The sequence below is a fragment of the Mesoplodon densirostris genome, chromosome 16 (genome assembly GCF_025265405.1).
Source record: "Mesoplodon densirostris isolate mMesDen1 chromosome 16, mMesDen1 primary haplotype, whole genome shotgun sequence".
In the NCBI taxonomy this organism is placed as follows: Eukaryota; Metazoa; Chordata; class Mammalia; order Artiodactyla; family Ziphiidae; genus Mesoplodon; species Mesoplodon densirostris.
The window spans coordinates 14812288-14831211 of NC_082676.1; the positions used below are offsets into that span (position 1 = coordinate 14812288).

The window sequence follows — 18924 nt, forward strand, 5'->3', positions numbered from 1 at the left end:
TGCGCTCAGCAAATTACCTAATCTGTTCTGGCCTAAGTTTCCTCACCTCTAGACTGAGGTTAATCATCTCCGCCTCTCAGACTTGTGAGGATCAAAGAAGATAAAAGGTCCAGCATAGGGGCCAGCACAGGATAGGTATTCAATAAATTGAGGAGGTTTTTTGTTTTTTGCTTTTGTTTGTTTTTTAAGAAGCTTATCACATCCTAAAACATTTAACAGATAGTAAACAAAAGCCAAAGACAGATAAAGCCTTTGGAGCACTGTTTGTCTCCTCCCCATTCTTTATACTTCCCTTTCAACCATTCCACACAATTTAAGGGGACTGGACTTCCCAAAACAAGGATGGGGACACTGCTGATTCCTTCCTAACCCTTGCTCCCTTCCAGCATATGGGACATTGACAGAACGCCCTGCCGGTTCCAGGGGAAGCCAGAGCTCCCAGACCTGGTTGATTATAGCAGCCTTGTCTTCACTCAGCTGTGCTCTCAGCCTGTACCTTCCCACTAGTCCAAGTAAAAAGGAAGCACAAGGAGATTTACAGCTCTGATTTCTCCTTGTCACTTCTCTAAGGAATTCTTCAGCCTCTGTTTTCATGCTCAAAAGCCAAAAAGGTTGATTGAAGTCAGGGGGACATTGTAAACTCCAGATGGAGAGTTCTGATTTTCCTGACCTCAGAGTTACCTCTATTTCTTTGTTTCTGAATTGCGAATGACCCAGTTACCTCCTTAGAGATGATAGAGGAGCGTGGCATTTCTTAGGGGTCAGTCTATGAACACTTTCAGCCCATTGCTGTCCTCAGAAGTCATGTCCTCTGCTGCTGGGCTGAGGGACAATTAGTGGCCTCTACCAGACCTCCAAGATGCCCCTGGCCAACGAGGACACCCAGCAGCCCCTCTGGAAAGAGCCACAGAATGCACTTATGATGTGGCAGGTGGAGAGCTCTTGTCAAGTGCCAGGATTACAAGATTCCAGAGAAGCGTTGTAGCTATTTTATTTGTTTAAAATAAAATAGGTTCATAGTCAGAGACTTTAAAAATACAGAAAAGCACAAAAAGGAAATCATTTGCCCATTATTCCCCCTCCAGACATAACCACTGTTAACAGTAAATTGACTGTGCCGCTGAGTTTTTTTTCTATGCATATTTTTAAGAAAGTTGGAATCTTACTGTACATGCTATGCGTGCCTTGACTTTTTTTTATGGACTAATAGATATTGAACATTTCCCATGTCAAAGAACCTTCTGAAAGGGTAGTTCTAAATCTTTCTGTGCAGGAATTCCGTGCCGGTCTGGTGGTTAGGACTCCATGCTTCCACTGCCGAGGGTGCGGGTTCGATCCCTGGTCGGGGAATTAAGATCCCGCAAGCAGTGAGGCCTGGCCAAACATTAAAAAAAAAAATATATATATATATATATATTTTTTTTTTTTTTTTCACCCCATATGCCTTTGAAAATCCAGTAACAGTTATGGACTCTCACCTAACTGGAAAAAAATATCACATAGTCAGCCAGCTATAAGGAATAATGGTTGCACCATTTCTAGGGTTCCCAGACACTGTAAGCCCATCCCTAACCCCAGGCGAAGAACCTTTATGCTAAAACAGCATTTTTAATGACGGCTTAGGATTTGAATATATATGAACAGAGTCGCTACTGTGGACATTTGCATTATTTACTATTCTTGCTTTTTTTAATAGTACTTGGATGAAACACCTTGCCAGTAACTCACGCACAGCTCTCTGATGACTATCTTTGGATAAATTCCTGTTAGTGGAATTGCTGGGTCAGGGAGTCTGCCCACTTTTAAGCTTTTGAGGCTAAGCCTCTGATTATTATTTGATTACAGTCTGCGAGTGATTGTTTTAAACCATCTCTAAGGATCGTCTTGCTGGTCAGTCTTCTAACCTCTCTCTGCCTTCTTTCTCCGTTGACACAGCTCCAACCAGGAGATTCAGACCTACGCCATTGCACTGATTAACGCACTTTTTCTGAAGGCTCCTGAGGACAAGCGACAGGTCTGTGGTGGCCTTTTCAAGCTTTTCATCTGGGCTCTCCCAAGAGAAGACTTATCCACCCAGTCATTTTCCCAAGAGTCCTTCCTCCTGTCCCTCTGCAGCCAGAGCCCATCTGAGTGGCTTTGCTAAGGAAGCCCCGGGGAAGAACTAGGAGGGAAGCCAGCTGGGTCCTAGGTCAGGGCAGCGGCCTGCAAACTTTTTCCCCTCGAGGACGAGTAAATACTTGTTGCCTGGTGGCCCTGGTGGTCTACGTGGCAACTATTCAGCCTTGCCGCTGTAGCCAAAGCAGCCTCAAACAGTAGGCAGACAGGTGGGTGTGGCTGTCTTTCTAGACACAAACAGGCAACAGGCCTCATTCGGCCGTACTGCGACTACCCCTGGGTTAGAGGGTCAGGGAGCAGGGAGAGGAGACCCTCTGGGCCTCCCCGCCGGGTCCCAGGAGACAGAAACAAACGCAATCCTTGCTTAAGGAAGCAAAAGTGGAGGGACTTAGCTTGAAGTGTCATGTATAAAGATCCTCTGATCCAGGTTCTAAACTTTCTTCTTCCCTATCAATTAGCTGTGTGACATGATGCGAATCGCTCTGCTTCTCTAAACCCCAGTTTCCTCACCTCTAACGTGGGAGCAACAACATCTGCCCCATTCACTTCATAAGGATGTCATGAGAAAAAGCCAGACCCCTATTTTACAAGTGAGGAAACCAGGGATCAGCTGGGCAGTGGAGCGAGGGCTGACCTAGGAGGCCAGGGCCCCGAGGCTGAGTGCTTTTCCTGCCACTGCTGGGCAAGTACTCTAACCGCCCTGGGTCTCCGTTTCCCTTTCTGTAAAATGCAAGGGCCAGATTAAAGATCGCTATGAGCCCTTCCAACACGACTGTTCTAGATTTCTCTGGTCAAAGCCCAAGTGATGTACAAAAGAAAGACTTTGTAATTCTCGGTCAATACCGTGGGCTCAGTAAGTTGTAATTCCTGCGGGATTATGTACCAAGTTCCTGGAAGATTCTGGTGGGAGGACCAGGAGCATGTGTGGTTCTGTCTGTCCTTGTCTTTCTTGGATGGCTGGCTCTGTTCATCTCTTCCTCCCTAGTCCTGTTTTGAGCGTAAGCTGAAAGCTCATTCTTCCATCTGCTTCTCTCTGTGCTTTTTGCTTTCTGCCGGCAGGACAAGCATCTTAATCCTCTAGACCTCCCTGTCACTGTAAGTAGCACTGCCATATGGAAAGGGCCCCGCTCTTTTCCAGGTGGGGAGGTTGAAGCTGGGTGAGAATCTCATGATCTGATCTAGTTGTTCAGGGAGCTCCAAGACACAGGAAAAGGTTGTGTGCTGTAAATCTCATTTGTCAGGACACTTAGGGAAGTACCACAGATCAGAGTCGCATAAAGGATTAAGGGGACGCCTGCCCTGAGGAATGCGGCCCAGTCTCTCCTTTGTAACCTGCCTTCACATGGGTCTGTGGCTCAGCCAGGAAGATCAGGTTCAGAAATAGCCTGTGACTTTCATCTAGTTGATGCCAGATGCGTCAGATGCCAGCTTGCTGTAGCCAGGAGTAAAGGTAAATCCATGCCCTTTTGGACGCTTTCTAGATCCTAGGGATTGGAAAAGCTTTAGACAGTTGACAGAAGGGAATTTGGATACTCGTTTCTTGGTTAGAGGGAGTTCAAAGAGGTCAGCTCTATGAGGATATGAAAAAGGATGAGTGCTTCCCCCGGCACCGCAGAGAAGCCTTTGGTTGAAGGCCTTTATATTCCAGCAGCAGACCACTGTCAATTACCCACTTTGTGAGTTGTGGACAGCAAGATTTAATCGTCAGTCAGCCTCCCGTAGCTACCAGAGAAGTTTCTAGTCCACCTTCCTCCTCTACCAGTCAGTGTGTGCTCAGGGGACGCAAAGTAAAACTTAATATTCCTGGCAGCGTCAGCCATTGGAATATGGCTAGAAGTCTAGAAGCGAGAGAGAAAGGCCTTCCAGCTCTGAGAAAAATGACAACACTCACGGATATTGCCCCATAGGAGAAGTGTGACAGCTCCCTCAGGCCCATTGATTTAGAATTATCTATGAAATTAAATTAAGGCAGCAGTTTAGGAAGTGAAGTCATACTAATTAACATTGTAAGAAGTGGTGGCTGACATTGGTAGGAAGAGACAGAAGAATTAGGAAAAGCTGTCAGAAAAATTAAAAGCATAGTAATCTGGGCCCATTTTGTTTAGAGGAAAATAGCTGCACATTTCAGAAGCCCCATAGGGTATTACAGTGTCACAACACAGAATAATAACTGATGTGTTTTTTTGTTTTTTTTTTTTCCTGATGAAGCCAAGTCCTTGGCAGTGATTAAATTATTATAATCATTGTAGTCACTTCAGAAATACAGAAGTGTATATATTTTTAGAAGATTAGCATAAGAATGGTCAAAACAGCAGTTCTGAGAGGACCCTTAAAGCTTCATTCCCTGGAAGATTGACTTAACGTAGGATACTTTATTTCCTCAGTGAGCTAAATAAATAAAGTTACTGTCAAAATCTGAACCAAATAAATAAAAAAGGTGACCCTGTTGTGAAAAATCACTCCAAAGCACCCAACACCTTGTTCTCTAAACTGATCAGAAGTGAATCATAGATCACCTACTGTTTCAGAGCATCCCACCCCAGCTCCGTCTGGTGGCGTGGTGCTGGAGGTGGGTGGGCAGTGGAGGAGGATGCTGGGGCCCAAGCCCTCTTGGTTGGTTTGGAGTCAGTGTTTCATTAGAGTCCCTTCCAGCCTTGGCAGTGGTTCCAGCCTGGGATGGTGCATGTGGCTTGGGAACCATCATGCTGCTCTGTGCCCTGTGCTCGTTGTCCATCTCCTGGCGTCCTTGTAACACAAGTGTCTTGTCCTGAAGCAGTCTTTGTCCCTCTTTGAAGATGACACGGTTGATTGTACCATTGGGAAAGGAAACCCTGTTTGCATTAATGTGTACTCACGAAAGAAAATGTACAGGAATTTTTCGGAGTATAAAATACGTATTTGAAGGTCTGTGAACTTTTTTTCATTTGCCCACTTTTCATTTGCAAGGAAAAAAATTAAGGGAAAAAGCCCCAGAGCAATGACATCACCTTCCTCTTGACAGTTGTCACAGCTGCATGCCTGCCACCTTAACCTTATGTTGGCTTCTTCTTCTCAATAGGATATGGCCAACGCATTCGCACAGAAGCACCTTCGGTCCATAATCCTCAATGTAAGTTCCCAGACAAGCTATATTTTGTTACTGTTATTGTTTTGTTACTATTAACTACAACTCTCACTATTATTATAGTTGTATTATTTTTATTGAAATCACTATGGAGTGGGATGGGCACTCAGAGGGACCTTACCGGTAGGTACTAAACACTTCCTAATCTGGAAAGCTTATGGTTTCTGGTCCACTGTAAGCAGGGTTATCTCTAGGAGGCTGTCCCACCAGGAATTGCAGAGCCTCTAAGGAGGTACTTAGCCAGCTATACTGTTTGTTGCCTCACAGCTCCACAAACTCTTATCCAGAGGGAATGTATTAAAATAGGCACAGGAGAGGAATTCACTCAACTAACACCAGTCATAACCCTGAGTTGCACGGGGCGCTGGGAAGGATGCCTGGCCTGGGAGATTGCAGAGGAGGAGCTGTCAGTCCTGCCGCGAGGGAGAGGTGTCAGGAGGCCTTAGAGGCGGGTCTTCAGGGAAGGCTGAGGATAAGCCAGCCGACCAGTCAGAAAAGGAATTCCTGCATGGGGAAGGGGGGCACCTAGGAGGAGCGTGTGGTCCGGTAGGGCTTGGGGTGAGAATTAGTGACAGGCTGGAGAGGTAGCAAAGACCAGATCAAGTAGGGCCTTGATCTTTCTCCCAAAAGCAATTGAGAGGCTTCAATCAGGATCGTGAAATAACCAGGCTGGCGTTTTAGAAAGATCACACTCCAAGATCCGTGTTTCCTGAGGGGTGTGTGAGGGAGGAGGGTAGAGCGGGAGTTGGGGGGGGGTAGGGAGGCATCTGGAGGGAGGTCTCAGTCTCTGTTCTGCAGTGGGGGTGTGGGCGGGGAGAGAGCTGAGGTGGGAGGTGAGGGCCGGGAAGGAGAGTCAAGGAGCTGGGTTAAAAGGAGGCCATTTTATCAGTTGTTCAAAACCAGGTGCAACTGGGAGACCCCAGTGTAGGGAACAAAATGAGAAATCGAGAGTCAAGTGTGAAAGGCTTCATAATTCTGAACATGAACTTTTGAGTCGGCAGCCCCCGCTCTGCCTTTAACCAATCTTTGATCTTGAGCAGTTCATTTAACTCCTGTGGGCTTCAGTTTGCTCATCTGGATGTGAGGACCGAATGAGCTGATATATATACCCAGGGCTTAGCAGGGGGCCTGGCACTTGGTGAGCGCTCTGCTCACATGGGCAGTTCCTTCACCGTAAACAAGATACAGAGGAGATAGAATTCAAGAAGTAACCGTGGGCACCTGTGAGGTGGAGCGATCCACTGCTCTAAACAGGCAGAGCCCACCGGACTTCACCTCGCAGAACGAGCTCCTGCCTACGGGCCATCTCCCTGGTCACGCAGCCCCGCTGCCAGCCCGGCAGGAAGGACCTGGCCAGACGCTTCCGCCCTCTGCCTGCCACACGGGTCCCCACATTCTTGTCTCCGTGTCCGAGCGGTTTTCTTGGGCGCCATCCTCTGCATGTGTGGGAGTGGGTGCCCTTCTCAGAGAACTTTAATGAGTTTCGAGGCTTATTATTTACCTGAACGGGATTAGAAGTTCAGCTCATTTCTGGACAAGCCTGGTGAACAAGCAAAGATTCCATCCACTATAGAAGACAGTTCGGTGTCGGGACTCACACTGAACCCGTCTGCTAGGAGAAGGTTAACGCATGCTCACTTAAGTCCCAGGACTGAACGAAGTTGAGCCAGGGAGCCCAGGCCTTGAGGTACTTGACAGTCAAATAAGACTTCATCAGACTGGCACTGTTCTTCTTTAAGCCACTGATGACTCGAGGAATTACCCTCCCACTGTGACATCTCTGAGATTAAGAAACGGGGATTAAAGTGAATGGAAACCAGTATCACATTAACTTTAACCCTCTTCAGAGTGGTCTTATGAATTCTGGAGAGAGGTGAGGAGAGAGGAATAGGGAAAGACGGGTAGGGAGACATCAGAGCGGCAGAGGGAGGGGCGCAGAGAAAGGAAGAGGCTCAGAGGGAGGTGGAGGGGCAAAAGCAGCCGAAGCGGAGAGAAGACTCGGCTGGAAGAGACTGGAGGCGGAGGAGGGGCAGAGCAGACCTTGAGAAGGAAGCTTGGGAGGCGGCGAGGAGGCTGATGAGAGAGGTCACGCCACGGAGAGGGCTCAGGGAGGAAGTGAGGGCAGGGCACACACGCTAGGGGCCGAGCAGGAGCAGCGCCGTGCCCTAGAACCTGCTGTAGTCGGGGAGGTGTGTGCAGAAAGGGTGGTCCAAGCCACGTATGGCTGTTGAACACTTGAAATGTGTCTAGCGTGGCTGGGGAACTGAATTTGTCGTTCTTTAAAGTTTCAGTTTAAATTTAAATGCCCACGTGTGGCTTGTGGCTACTGTATTGGGCCTTGCAGATCTAGGGAAAGAAAGAGACAGCGAAAGGAAGAGCTCTCTGGAGTTGCACCGGTGGGCAGAGGAAGTCTAGAGCAGCACCGTCCAGTGGAAATATGATGCGAGCCACTTGTTTCATTGAAGTGTTCTAGTAGCAGCATTAACTAAAAAAGGACTAGGGGAGATGAATTTCAATAATATAATTCATTTAACCCGGTATATCTAAAATACTATGATATCAACATGTAATCAATAGGAAAATTGTTAATGAGATATTTTACATTTTCTGTTTTCATACTAAGGCTCTGATATCCAGTGTGCATTTTACATTTACAGCACATCTCAATTTGGACTGGCCACATTTCAAGTGTTCACCAGCCACAGGTGGCTAGTGGCTACCAGACTGGACTGCACAGATCTAAAGAGCTTGATCCCGAACCAGAGCAGGCTCTAGAGAGAGCTGACCTAGAGTTAGAGAGCTAAGTATTTTAGAGTACAGCAGAACTTTCTGATATCTTCCACTGCTACTCTATCGTTGGGTGTAGCCACTAGCCACTTGTGCCTCCTGAGCTTAAAATGTGGCTAGTGCGACCGAGGACCTGAACTTTTAACTTGAATCAATTTTAACTGACTTAGATGCAAGTGGCCACATATGGCTAGTGGCTACCATACTGGACAACACAGCTCTAGAGACGAGCTAGACCGAGTAAGAGAACACGAAGGGCACAGAGGGCGGTACGTGTGGGAAACTGGGCAAGAGTCTCCTTTGGGCAAGAAAAGACCAAGAACGACAGGATTCTAGATGGTGAGTGAGACAGAGGGAGCGAGGAATGCAAGGGAGCAGGCAGGGAAGAGCAGGAGGCTACTGCGGGCGAGGGAACAGGACACCAAGAGACAGGACGGGAGCCAGCGTTGGTCAGCCCAGAGGACAGAGTGGGGAGGTGGCATGCAGAACAAGACAGACGGAGCATGAGAGGTGGAGAGGGACCTAAGGTTGGTGGGCATCAGGGAGGAGGTGGTGAGCTGAGTGGGTGGGGAGGATAGAGTTAGAGGAGGGGAGAGGGATGTGGTGTGGGGACATGGGGAGGGGGACATACCCAGAATGAGCAGAGGGAAGGGGAGGGACACCAGTAGGAGAGAAGGGGGCCGGACAAGGAGCGTTAGATGCCCCTCTTTGTGTAAGCGTCTCGAGAGGATTTTCGGAACCTCTCTACCTGGTGAGGCCATCCAAAACATTTTATTTTTCTAAGGGAAAACAAAAGAACTGTACTGTCCAGTTCTACACGCGACTCTTCACGCACACTCTGTTGTCTGGATCGATGGGAACGAGGTCCAGCCGCTGATCTCCCGCATTGTAATGTTGCTTCCCCGGCCAGGGGCGTGCACAAAAAAAAGATGGTGCCCTTGAGGCTTGCAGTGAATCACCTCTGCCTGCATCAGACCCATTCATGTTCCATCCCCTTCTGGAACTTGAAGTCCCTGTGTGGGGGAGGATACCCTATCCCCTGCCCAGCATACTGTCTTTTCACCAGCATGGATGTGACTCTTCAGTAAAAATCAGTTCAACCCTCCGCTCCCTGCCTTTGCTCTTTCCAGCATGTGATCCGAGGGAACCGCCCAATCAAAACCGAGATGGCCCATCAGCTGTACGTCCTGCAAGTCCTGACCTTTAACCTGCTGGAAGAAAGGATGATGACCAAGATGGACCCCAATGACCAGGTAGGTTCTAAGCGGGACCAAGCTTTCCTGGCTGGCATCGTGTGCTGTTCGATGTGGTGCATTCCGCCCTGTGTACTGAGCACCTGCTGTGTGCCAGGAACTGTGCTTAGTTGTGTCAGCTTTGTGCCTCACCATGAGCCCTTTCTGCTGGGTGACTGGGCCAAGCCCACCTCTGTCCTGCGATGCTAGAGGTGATGCCTCCTCAAAGATGGATCGGGGCCAGAGTTCTGCCCGGAAAAGCTCTACCCGCTCTTTCTTTTCCTTGTTTCCCTTGATTAGCCGATTCACCTGCTGACTGTCTATTTCACCTCCCAGGCTCAAAGAGACATTATATTTGAACTGAGGAGGATTGCATTTGATGCAGAGTCTGACCCTAGCAACGTCCCCGGGAGTGGGACTGAAAAACGCAAAGCCATGTACACCAAGGACTACAAGATGCTGGGATTTACTGTGAGTTTCCCAGAGCATGGACACTGGTAGACCTTCTCCCCTGACAGGGAGTCAGAGGGCTACCCAGACAGAACCCTGACAACCCTCTCTCAGAACATGATGGTGGCCCCGGAACAGAAGACACTAAGAAGCTGGAGGGGCCTTGACACTTGGTTTGCTTTGGCCATGGCAGGTTCACAAGCTTATGTGCCACATTTGGCCCCTTGAAAAAACCCATCTGTAGGAGGGCCCAGGAGGTCGGCCAAATGAGTGGAGAGGGGATCTCTCATCAAAGCAGCTAGGTTCTTTGAAAATCTGGAGTGGATATTTTGTGATAGGCTACAGCTTGAGAATGGAGCTAATTCAGTTAAATACTTATTGGGCATCTGCTCAGCACCCAGCAGTATTTAGGCATGGGGGATGTAAGATGAATCAGCCACAGTCCAGTGGCCGTGAGCTCACGGCCTCGTAGTAGAGATGGGCACGTGACAAGAGCTACAACAGAGGCAGGTGTGACATGCGGGCGGCATATGGTGGAGGGGTGATTGGGGTCCCCCTCAGGTGAGCTTGCACGCAGGGTCTACCGAGTCTCAAACCAGGTGTGTTTATTTCTACAGAACCATATCAACCCAGCAATGGACTTTACCCAGACTCCTCCTGGAATGCTGGCCTTGGACAACATGCTGTACTTGGCGAAAGTCCATCAGGACACCTACATCCGGGTAAAGGCTGGGGAACAGCTTTCTCTGTGCTGATGCCACATCGCTTGCCTCCCTCGCTCCCTCCCTCCCTCCCTCACCCTCCCTCTCTCCCTCCTTCACCCCCCTCCCTCCCTCACCCTCCCTCTCTCTCTTCTTCACCCTCCCTCACCCTCCCTCTCTCCCTCCTTCACCCCCCTCCCTCCCTCACCCTCCCTCCCTCCCTCCTTCACCCTCCCTTTCCTCTTCCCCCCACAGATCGTCTTAGAGAACAGCAGCCGAGAAGACAAACACGAGTGCCCCTTTGGCCGCAGTGCCATTGAGCTCACCAAAATGCTCTGTGAGATCCTACAGGTTGGGGAACTGCGTAAGTCTGTGTGGCTCCCCGCTTCCTTCAGCCATTCCTTGTACTCAGGAGCCTGGTGAGACTCGAGGGTATAGAGTTAGGTGTCCATGGGACTGGACAGCCTTATTGTACTTTTTTTTAAATTACCAAGAGAGCTGTAATCCATCTACAGTTGTTTATGGGAGTTGTGGCTGTGGCTTGTTTGAGCTGGTGATTTAGCATGTTCAGTAGCTACGCCCCCATCCACTACCTGTCTTGGTCCTCAGTCTGGTTTTGTTCCTCCAGACTTTGGTGTGGAGGATCCCAGGTTTCTGGACGTGGGCTCCCAGCTTCATCCTTCCCGTTTCTCTTCTTCCACAGCAAATGAAGGGCGCAACGACTACCACCCGATGTTCTTCACCCATGACCGAGCATTCGAAGAGCTCTTTGGAATCTGCATCCAGCTGTTGAACAAGACCTGGAAGGAGATGAGGGCAACAGCCGAGGACTTCAACAAGGTCGGTGTCACAGAACTCTGAGGCCTGTGGGCTGAGACCATCCCAGGACAGTCTGTGACAGCTGGCCAGAGCCTGGGGAATACCTGAGCTGGAGGACAGTGTGGTCTGCAGCGCTGAGTCATAAGACGGAGGCATTGAGAGCATCAGTCCCCTCTGTGACCCTGAGCAGGTGTCTCCCTGCTGGGCCCCTCATTTGCCCAGTGGACCAGTACTGGCCCCTCCCGCCTTCCTTCGGGGGCAGGAGGATAAACATAACAGTGATAGCTGTGGGTTACTGAGCACTTACTCTGTGCAGGCACTGTGGCAGTTTCGTGAACTGCAGATGTTATAGAGACATCGGGGTGGATCCGCAGTGAAGTGCGTGTCAGGGGTACTTACCAGTAGCCATTTCTGGATGCTTTCTGAGTCCACTCTCTGACAGCACTGCTAGACCCTCAAAAGCTGATTATCTAGGAGTTGGCTCTTTTGAAGCTGCTCATCTCATTGTAAAAAATTTGTGAAATATAAAGAAGAAAAAGTTATCTATAATTCCCCTATCCAGCGGCAATGACCATTTTTATGTTTCCCTCTAATCTTTTTTTTATTTATTTTTATTTATTTGGTTGTGCCGGGTCTTAGTTGCAGCAGGAGGGCCCCTTAGTTGCGGCAGGCAAGCTCCTTAGTTGTGGCATGCGAACTCTTGGTTGCAGCATGCATGTGGGATCTAGCTCCCTGACCAGGGATCGAACCCCATATTGGGAGCATGGAGTCTTATCCACTGCGCCACCAGAGAAGCCCCTCTGGTCTTTTTTTTGCTATAGATTTTTCCTTCATTGGTGGGGAGCTGACTGGATGTGCAGATGGTGTCCTGCTTTTTACTTAGCTGTTGTTGTTTTAAGGGAACTATCACATGTTTTGAACACACTGCAGTGTGCCAGGCACTGTGCATCCAGATAGCGTCTCACTCATATGCTTGTGGCAACCTCTGTCGAAGATGTGTCTTCCTTTCTCTAGCTTTAAGGATGAGTAGGTGGGGCCCTGAGGATGTGAGTGACTTGCTCAGGATAAGATTAAGGCACAGAGTTGAGATCTGAACCTGCTCCTCTCTGACTCCAGAATGTATGAGAAATAAAACACTTGTCTGGACGTCCCTGGCGGTCCAGTGGTTAAGACTGTACGCTTCCCCTGTAGGGGACACGGGTTCGATCCCTGGTCAGGGAACTAAGATCCTGTATGCCCCATGGTGCAGCCAAAAAAAAAAAAATCCCTTTGTCACCATCCGTCATTTGTCCTACGTAACTAAGAAGAGATAGTAGTAGAGAATCAGTGCTCTTACTCGCCCAGCGGATGCCTGTGGTACCCACCGTGCTCAGGACCACGGAGGGCAGAGCTGGCATCCGTTTATCAGACCGGGGCTGAGGCGGCCGCCTTCTTCTCTCTCAGGTTATGCAGGTAGTCCGGGAGCAGATTACTCGGGCTTTGCCCTCCAAACCCAACTCTTTGGATCAGTTCAAGAGCAAACTGCGGAGCCTGAGCTACTCTGAGATTCTGCGACTACGCCAGTCCGAGAGGATGAGTCAGGATGACTTCCAGTCCCCGCCGATTGTGTCAGTGCCGTGATGGGGGAGGGCGGGGGGGCTGTATGCCAGCCCTGCCTCCAGAAGGCCTGCTGTCCCCGTGACCTTCTCCTTACTCCGGTGCATGTCCACCGCAGGGAGCTGAGGGAGAAGATCCAGCCCGAGATCCTTGAGCTGATCAAGCAGCAACGCCTGAACCGGCTCTGTGAGGGGAGCAGCTTCCGGAAGATTGGGAATCGCCGGAGGCAAGGTGAGTTGAGGGCCTGGGCACTGGGCCATCTGTTCCTACTGCCCGGAGCCGCCGCACTAGGGGGGCACCTGCCTGAGCAGTCCCTGCGGGGAGCAGGCAGGGAACGAGTCGTCTTTTTGCCCCTCGTGTGCCCAGGCCTCTCCCGGAACTGTCCTTGCTCACCTGCCTGGCTTCCCTTGTGTTCCAGAGCGTTTCTGGTACTGCCGCTTGGCCCTGAACCACAAGGTCCTGCACTACGGTGACTTGGACGACAACCCTCAAGGGGAGGTGACATTTGAATCCCTGCAGGAGAAAAGTAAGTTCATTTCTCTGTTGGGGTGTCATGGTAGCTGGACTTGCTGTCAGGAGACCTGAGTTCTAGTCCTGGCTGCTTCAAACTGGTAATCTGGCCTTGGGCCAGTTATTTCTCTGAACCCATTTCCCTGTTGGTCAGAGGTCATCTCCACCTGGCCTACCTCAAGGGGCTGTTTGGAGAATTCAGTGAGATCACAGGTATGGGTTTTACAGATTGTAAAGGGTGATACAAGACTAAATTGAAAGGCGGTGGTTAAGAGCTGAAGCTCTGAAGCCTGACTGCCTGGATTCACATCCTGGCTTTGCTGTTAATTCTAATTAATTACAAGTTAATTCTCCCCTCTGCCTTGGATTCTTCTGTAAAATGGGAATAATAGCCACATTTCCCTCATCAGAGGACTGAATGAGTCCTATATGTAAAACACTTAGAACAATGGCTGGCAGGGGGTAAGAGTAATTATTAGCTGCCTTTGCTCTGGTGGCCGTTGTCATCTTTATCGCCACGAAGTGGAAGTGAGGTGAGTGTCTGAGGCCCCCTTCCTTAGGCAGACAGTGCAGAAGCCCTGAACCCACCCCGAGTTAGACCTGACACAGCACAGCAGGCCAGAGTCCAGGCGAAGTGACCACGGAGCGGGGAACCCTCCCTGAGCTCATACAGCCCTGTGGGTCTGGGGGCTGGGCCGTCCCTTCCAGCACTGATGCAAGGACCAACTTGGAGCATAAAGCTTCCAGAAACTAATTCCCCTCATTTATCAGTTCCTGTTGCAGACATTAAGGCCATTGTCACTGGGAAAGATTGTCCCCACATGAAAGAGAAAAGTGCTCTGAAACAGAACAAGGTGAGTGAAGAGGCAGCCCAGAGTCTGAGCTGCTGTCACAGTGACACGTGGAGCGTAGTCGGTGGTGGTTGCTTTCTAGGTGCGTGACCTCTCGCCCCTGTTCTGTCTCACGTTAAGTTCATCCTGAATGTTTTGTTAAGAACAATTTGAACGGACACCAAGATAGATAGAACCCCCATAGACAACTCACACAGCCTCATCAACCAGGGCAAAGTCTACCCATCCACTGTCCCTCTTCCCTTATTACTTTGAAGAAAATCTCAAGTGTTATATTGCTTCTTCTGTAAATATTTAGAATGAATCTCTAAATTATAAGGACTCTCTTAACATAATCACAAAAATCACATATTTGCACACCTAAAAGGAAATAAAAAGTTGTTATTTAGGGGGCTTCCCTGGTGGCGCAGTGGTTGAGAATCTGCCTGCTAATGCAGGGGACGTGGGTTCGAGCCCTGGTCTGGGAGGATCCCACATGCCGTGGAGCAACTAGGCCCGTGAGCCACAACTACTGAGCCTGCGCGTCTGGAGCCTGTGCTCCGCAACAAGAGAGGCCGCGATATGAGAGGCCCGCGCACCGCGATGAAGAGTGACCCCCGCTTGCCACAACTAGAGAAAGCCCTTGCACAAAAACGAAGACCTAACACAGTCAAAAATAAATAAATAAATTAATTAATTTAAAAAAAATAGTTGTTATTTAGTATCAAGTATTCCATTGATGTTTGATTTTCCACTAATTGTCTTAAAAATGTCATCGTTTCTCTGTATAAAAATATGTAAGTATTTATGTGTATTCGCATGCACACATACACACATGCACACACTCATACCCACTTTGTTTGCTAAATCAGAATCCAAATAGGATCTCTGCACTGTGATACGTCTTTTAAGTTTCTTAATTCATAAGTTCCCCCTCCATCTTTTGCAGCTCTTTTTTTTCCCTTCTGTTTGCAGTTTATTAGTTGAAGAAACCAGGTTGCTTGTTTGGTAGTTTCCCAGAGTCTGAAATCTGCTGATTGTCTCCCCGTGGTGTAGTTGAGCCCATTCCTCTGTCCCAGATCTGTAAATTGGTAGATCTAGAGGCTTGATCCAGTTCAGGCTTGACCTTTTTATTTTGGCCAGACTCCTTCCTAGATGGTATTCTGTTCTATCAAGAGGCACATAATGTCTGGTTGTCTGTCTTTTTTTGTGATGTCAGCAGACTCTGGATGCTCAGTGCCTCATTTCATTAGTAAATTAAGGTTTGCAAACTAGTGATATTCTAGTGCACTCATCCCTTTTCATTTATTAGTCGAGCTACTTCTCTAAAGAGAAACTTGCCATCATCCACAGTGGTTTCCCAGTGGTACAGTTTATAAGAAGGGAGGGTAAACGCTTGATTCTTTTCTTTTATGTACCTACTTTTAAAACAAGGACTTAGTTCCCTGGTATCATCCAACAGTGACCTATTTTGTGCATGTGTTTTGCTTTGTTTTTTAGTGGTGTTGTGAACTCATGGATTTAAGCCTATTATATTTGTTTCAGTCATTACAGTTATGTTGTTGATGCTCAAGTCATCCCATTTTTGGCCACAATTTGTTTCTGTTGTGGTGGTTTTTTTAAACTGTTAAGACTTTCAGTTTAATTACCCAGATATATATGTAAGGTAATATACAGTCGTGGACTCTGACATTCCAAGGTTCCGAGTGTTGAGAAATGATTTTTCTCCAATCTTGGAAAGTATCACCACATCCTAGGCATGACTTAGCTGGGTTAGTGAGGGTTGATTACCGGTGCCCTCATCTCCAGCCACATTTGTGCATGAGCCCTGGGACCTTGATGACATCACATCTGAATCAGCATATTTGGTGGTGGTGCCAAGTCAGTAGGACTTTGACCAAGCTCTTGGTATGTACGGCTCAGGCCATTCCCTTGCTCCAAATAACTGAAGCCCTTTCTCCTTTAGGAGGTGCTGGAATTGGCTTTCTCCATCCTGTATGACCCCGACGAAACCTTAAACTTCATTGCACCTAATAAGTATGAGGTGAGCAGCGTGGCGCTGCCTTGGGCAGCCAGGCCTCCTCTGTGCCTGCAGCTAGAGGGGAGGGGTGGGCAGAACAGAAACATCCCCCTAAAGGCAGGGGCCCCAGAGGGTGACGAAGGCTGCTGACACCAAGGATCTGCCACGCTGGGGGTCCTTCCCCCTGAGCTGGGCTCTCCAGGTCACTCTTAGCAGCAGTGGTAGGTTGTCGTTAGAAAGACAGGATCAACTAGGGTTAACTTATTTGCCTAGAGCTAGAAAAATGCTCCTCTTTTCAGTTTCTGCATGGCCACCCACCCAAGTGAGCCTGACAGATCCTCCCTCTCCAGGGCTCTGGGGCACATGTTGTATTGGATCTGACCTGGGCTTTGAAGCCAGGTGGATCTGGTCCTCTTTACACGGGGACTACAGTTTCAGCTGTAGCACTAGAAGATGCTAGATATCGAAAAGCAGCTGTGGTTGAGAGTATCCATGTCTGGTGAGCTCTGAGAGCCAGTGGAGGGAACTGGAGGTGGGGCTTCTGGAAGAGGAGACCCTTAGGCAGGGCCTGAGCTGCCAGTGGAGTTTGATTGGGAAGAAATGAAGAACTAGCAGGTGGGAGACAGGTGAGCAAAGGCAGGAAAAAGATGGAAGAGGAGTTAGGGAGGGATGGGCTGAGAATTCTCTGTTATTCCCTCTTGTCATGAGACCCTCTAGTTCAGTTCTTCTAGTACTTATTTTTAACATTTATTAACGGTTGTTTTTTTTTTTTTAACTTTTTTTGAAACAAAATTGAGATTCTACAGAGATTCCTTTTGTTTCCTGCCTTTTCACCTAATATGTGTTCCCCACCACCACCATTACAAATTTCCGGGGCAATTTCAGGTTTCTCTAAAGAGAAACTAGTTGGTGTCCCTGTTCTTAGTTCCTGTTTTGCTATATTTATTAATTGCATTTTAAAAAATCACACTTCATATTATCTTAGGGAGTTTAAATGTAAATCCCTTATAAAAATCGAACTGTCTTTTGAGAAAGTGAACGATCACCTCCCAGTTTACCTTTGCTCTTATCCCAGGTAAGTCCTGCCTGTACTGAATAGGGCCCAAAGAGGCTGTGTGAGCCCTGTCAGCAAAGGGACTTTGGCAGGACCTCCTGCTGACCAGGGGCCACCAGTGACATTTTGCAACTTGCTTCCCACAGTACTGCATCTGGATCGACGGCCTCAGTGCCCTTCTGGGGAAGGACATGTCCAGCGAGCTGACCAAGAGTGACCTGGACACCCTGTTGAGCATGGAGATGAAGCTGCGGCTGCTGGACCTGGAGAACATCCAGATCCCCGAGGCCCCGCCGCCAGTGCCCAAGGAGCCCAGCAGCTACGACTTTGTCTATCACTACGGCTGAACCCAGAGCCGGAGCCGACGGTACCCAGCAAGGGACTTGCGGCCCAGGAGAAACACTCACAGTCTGGTGCCTTGTCTTTTGCTTGTACAGAATCTATAGTGACCGTGGTGGCCAGTCAATGCCAGTCACTCCTCAGACCCACCTCGGGCCACCCAGAGCCTCCTCTTGGTCCCTGTCCACTCTGAGTCGTGAAGGCAGGGTACTCTGCCGTCCCCATCACCAGGGAGCCTGGGGTCGGGCTGTGAGGAATAAACAGCAGACGCCCTTGCCTTCCAGGCCAAGAAACTGCTTCTTGAGCCAGAGTTAACAACGGCCACTCACCTTTTCTTCCTGACCCTGCTCGCCAGTTGCTTGGATCCCCACGCGGGCGAGAGCTGGCCCAGGAAAGGCTGCCCCAGAGGACAGACGTGCTGGGCATGTTGAGAGCCTTGGAGAGGCTGCCTTCGGGTGACCCGGGCCTGTGTCTCAGATCTAAGTGGAAGCCTTGGCCTTTGCTCAGTAGCTGCCTTGCCCTTGCTTTTGCCATCTTCGTGAGGGCTCACCTGGCCTCGTCCAGGGCCGACGTGCTGCTGAGGTTCACCTCTGACATCTCTGGTCTCTGGAGCCACTGGATCCTCTTGCCCATGCAGTTGTCTGGGCAGATGGACGTGTCTCCCTACAAGCTCTTGTCTCTCATCCTGGCAAGTCAGAGACATGCAGGCCAAGTCCCACCCTCGTAGTCTCAAGGAAGAGCCCAGATGAAGCCTGGGTCTAGACTGTGGTGAGGTCACTAGATTCCACTCCCCTCCCGCTACATTTATATCTTTCCCTTCCTCGGGGAGAAAGCTCCCACCTCACCTGAATTGCGGCCCCTCCGGTTTGCTTTCCTTTGGCCTTCCAGACCTCGGGAGGTTAGCCTCCCTTCCTCCCTCCCCCAGCGCTGTGGTTTCTGCCATTGGCCATGATTTCAGGGAGCCGGCTGGGGCCAGCGGAGGCCACAGCTGTGCCAGTGAGGCTTCCCTGGTGCTGCAGCACTTGTAAACCACACGCACAGCCCGTCTCCTTGGACACGCGTGGACGCAGTGGCATTCAGTATTGGTAGCCTAGCATGGTGGGTACTGCCCAATGAAGAGTGTACTATATATTTTCTTTACTATAGGCCATACTTATACAGACATGTATATATATTTATATAAGATCTACCTATCCTAGGATGGAACGTTTGAGGGAAAATAAAATGGGAGGCCAAAAAAAAAAAAAAGGTAACACTTCCAGTTGTGAGCCAAGATTGTAACCTGAGAGTGGCCAGGAGCTTCCTGTCAGTAACCATGTTTTCAATAAATACTCTTTCATGTACAAA

The 18924-nt window shown here is 49.2% G+C and overlaps 1 protein-coding gene across 3 annotated transcripts in view; it reads left to right on the top strand.

The window, feature by feature from the left end:
• The window catches only part of ELMO2 (engulfment and cell motility 2), a 38853-nt gene extending 19929 nt beyond the window's left edge, over positions 1–18924 (top strand). For 2 of the 3 annotated variants that reach the window (XM_060120226.1, XM_060120227.1), the window contains exons 9-21: positions 1936–2014; positions 5174–5224; positions 9157–9279; positions 9595–9729; positions 10326–10430; positions 10665–10773; positions 11113–11249; positions 12672–12835; positions 12943–13055; positions 13243–13350; positions 14106–14188; positions 16131–16208; positions 17385–18924. In XM_060120226.1, the coding sequence (XP_059976209.1) occupies positions 1936–2014; positions 5174–5224; positions 9157–9279; positions 9595–9729; positions 10326–10430; positions 10665–10773; positions 11113–11249; positions 12672–12835; positions 12943–13055; positions 13243–13350; positions 14106–14188; positions 16131–16208; positions 17385–17585 (1486 nt within the window). In that variant the 3' untranslated portion in view covers positions 17586–18924. Of the gene's footprint in view, positions 1–1935; positions 2015–5173; positions 5225–9156; positions 9280–9594; positions 9730–10325; positions 10431–10664; positions 10774–11112; positions 11250–12671; positions 12836–12942; positions 13056–13242; positions 13351–14105; positions 14189–14622; positions 14831–16130; positions 16209–17384 lie in introns of those variants that run through there. The other variant, XM_060120228.1, reaches the window with a different exon arrangement.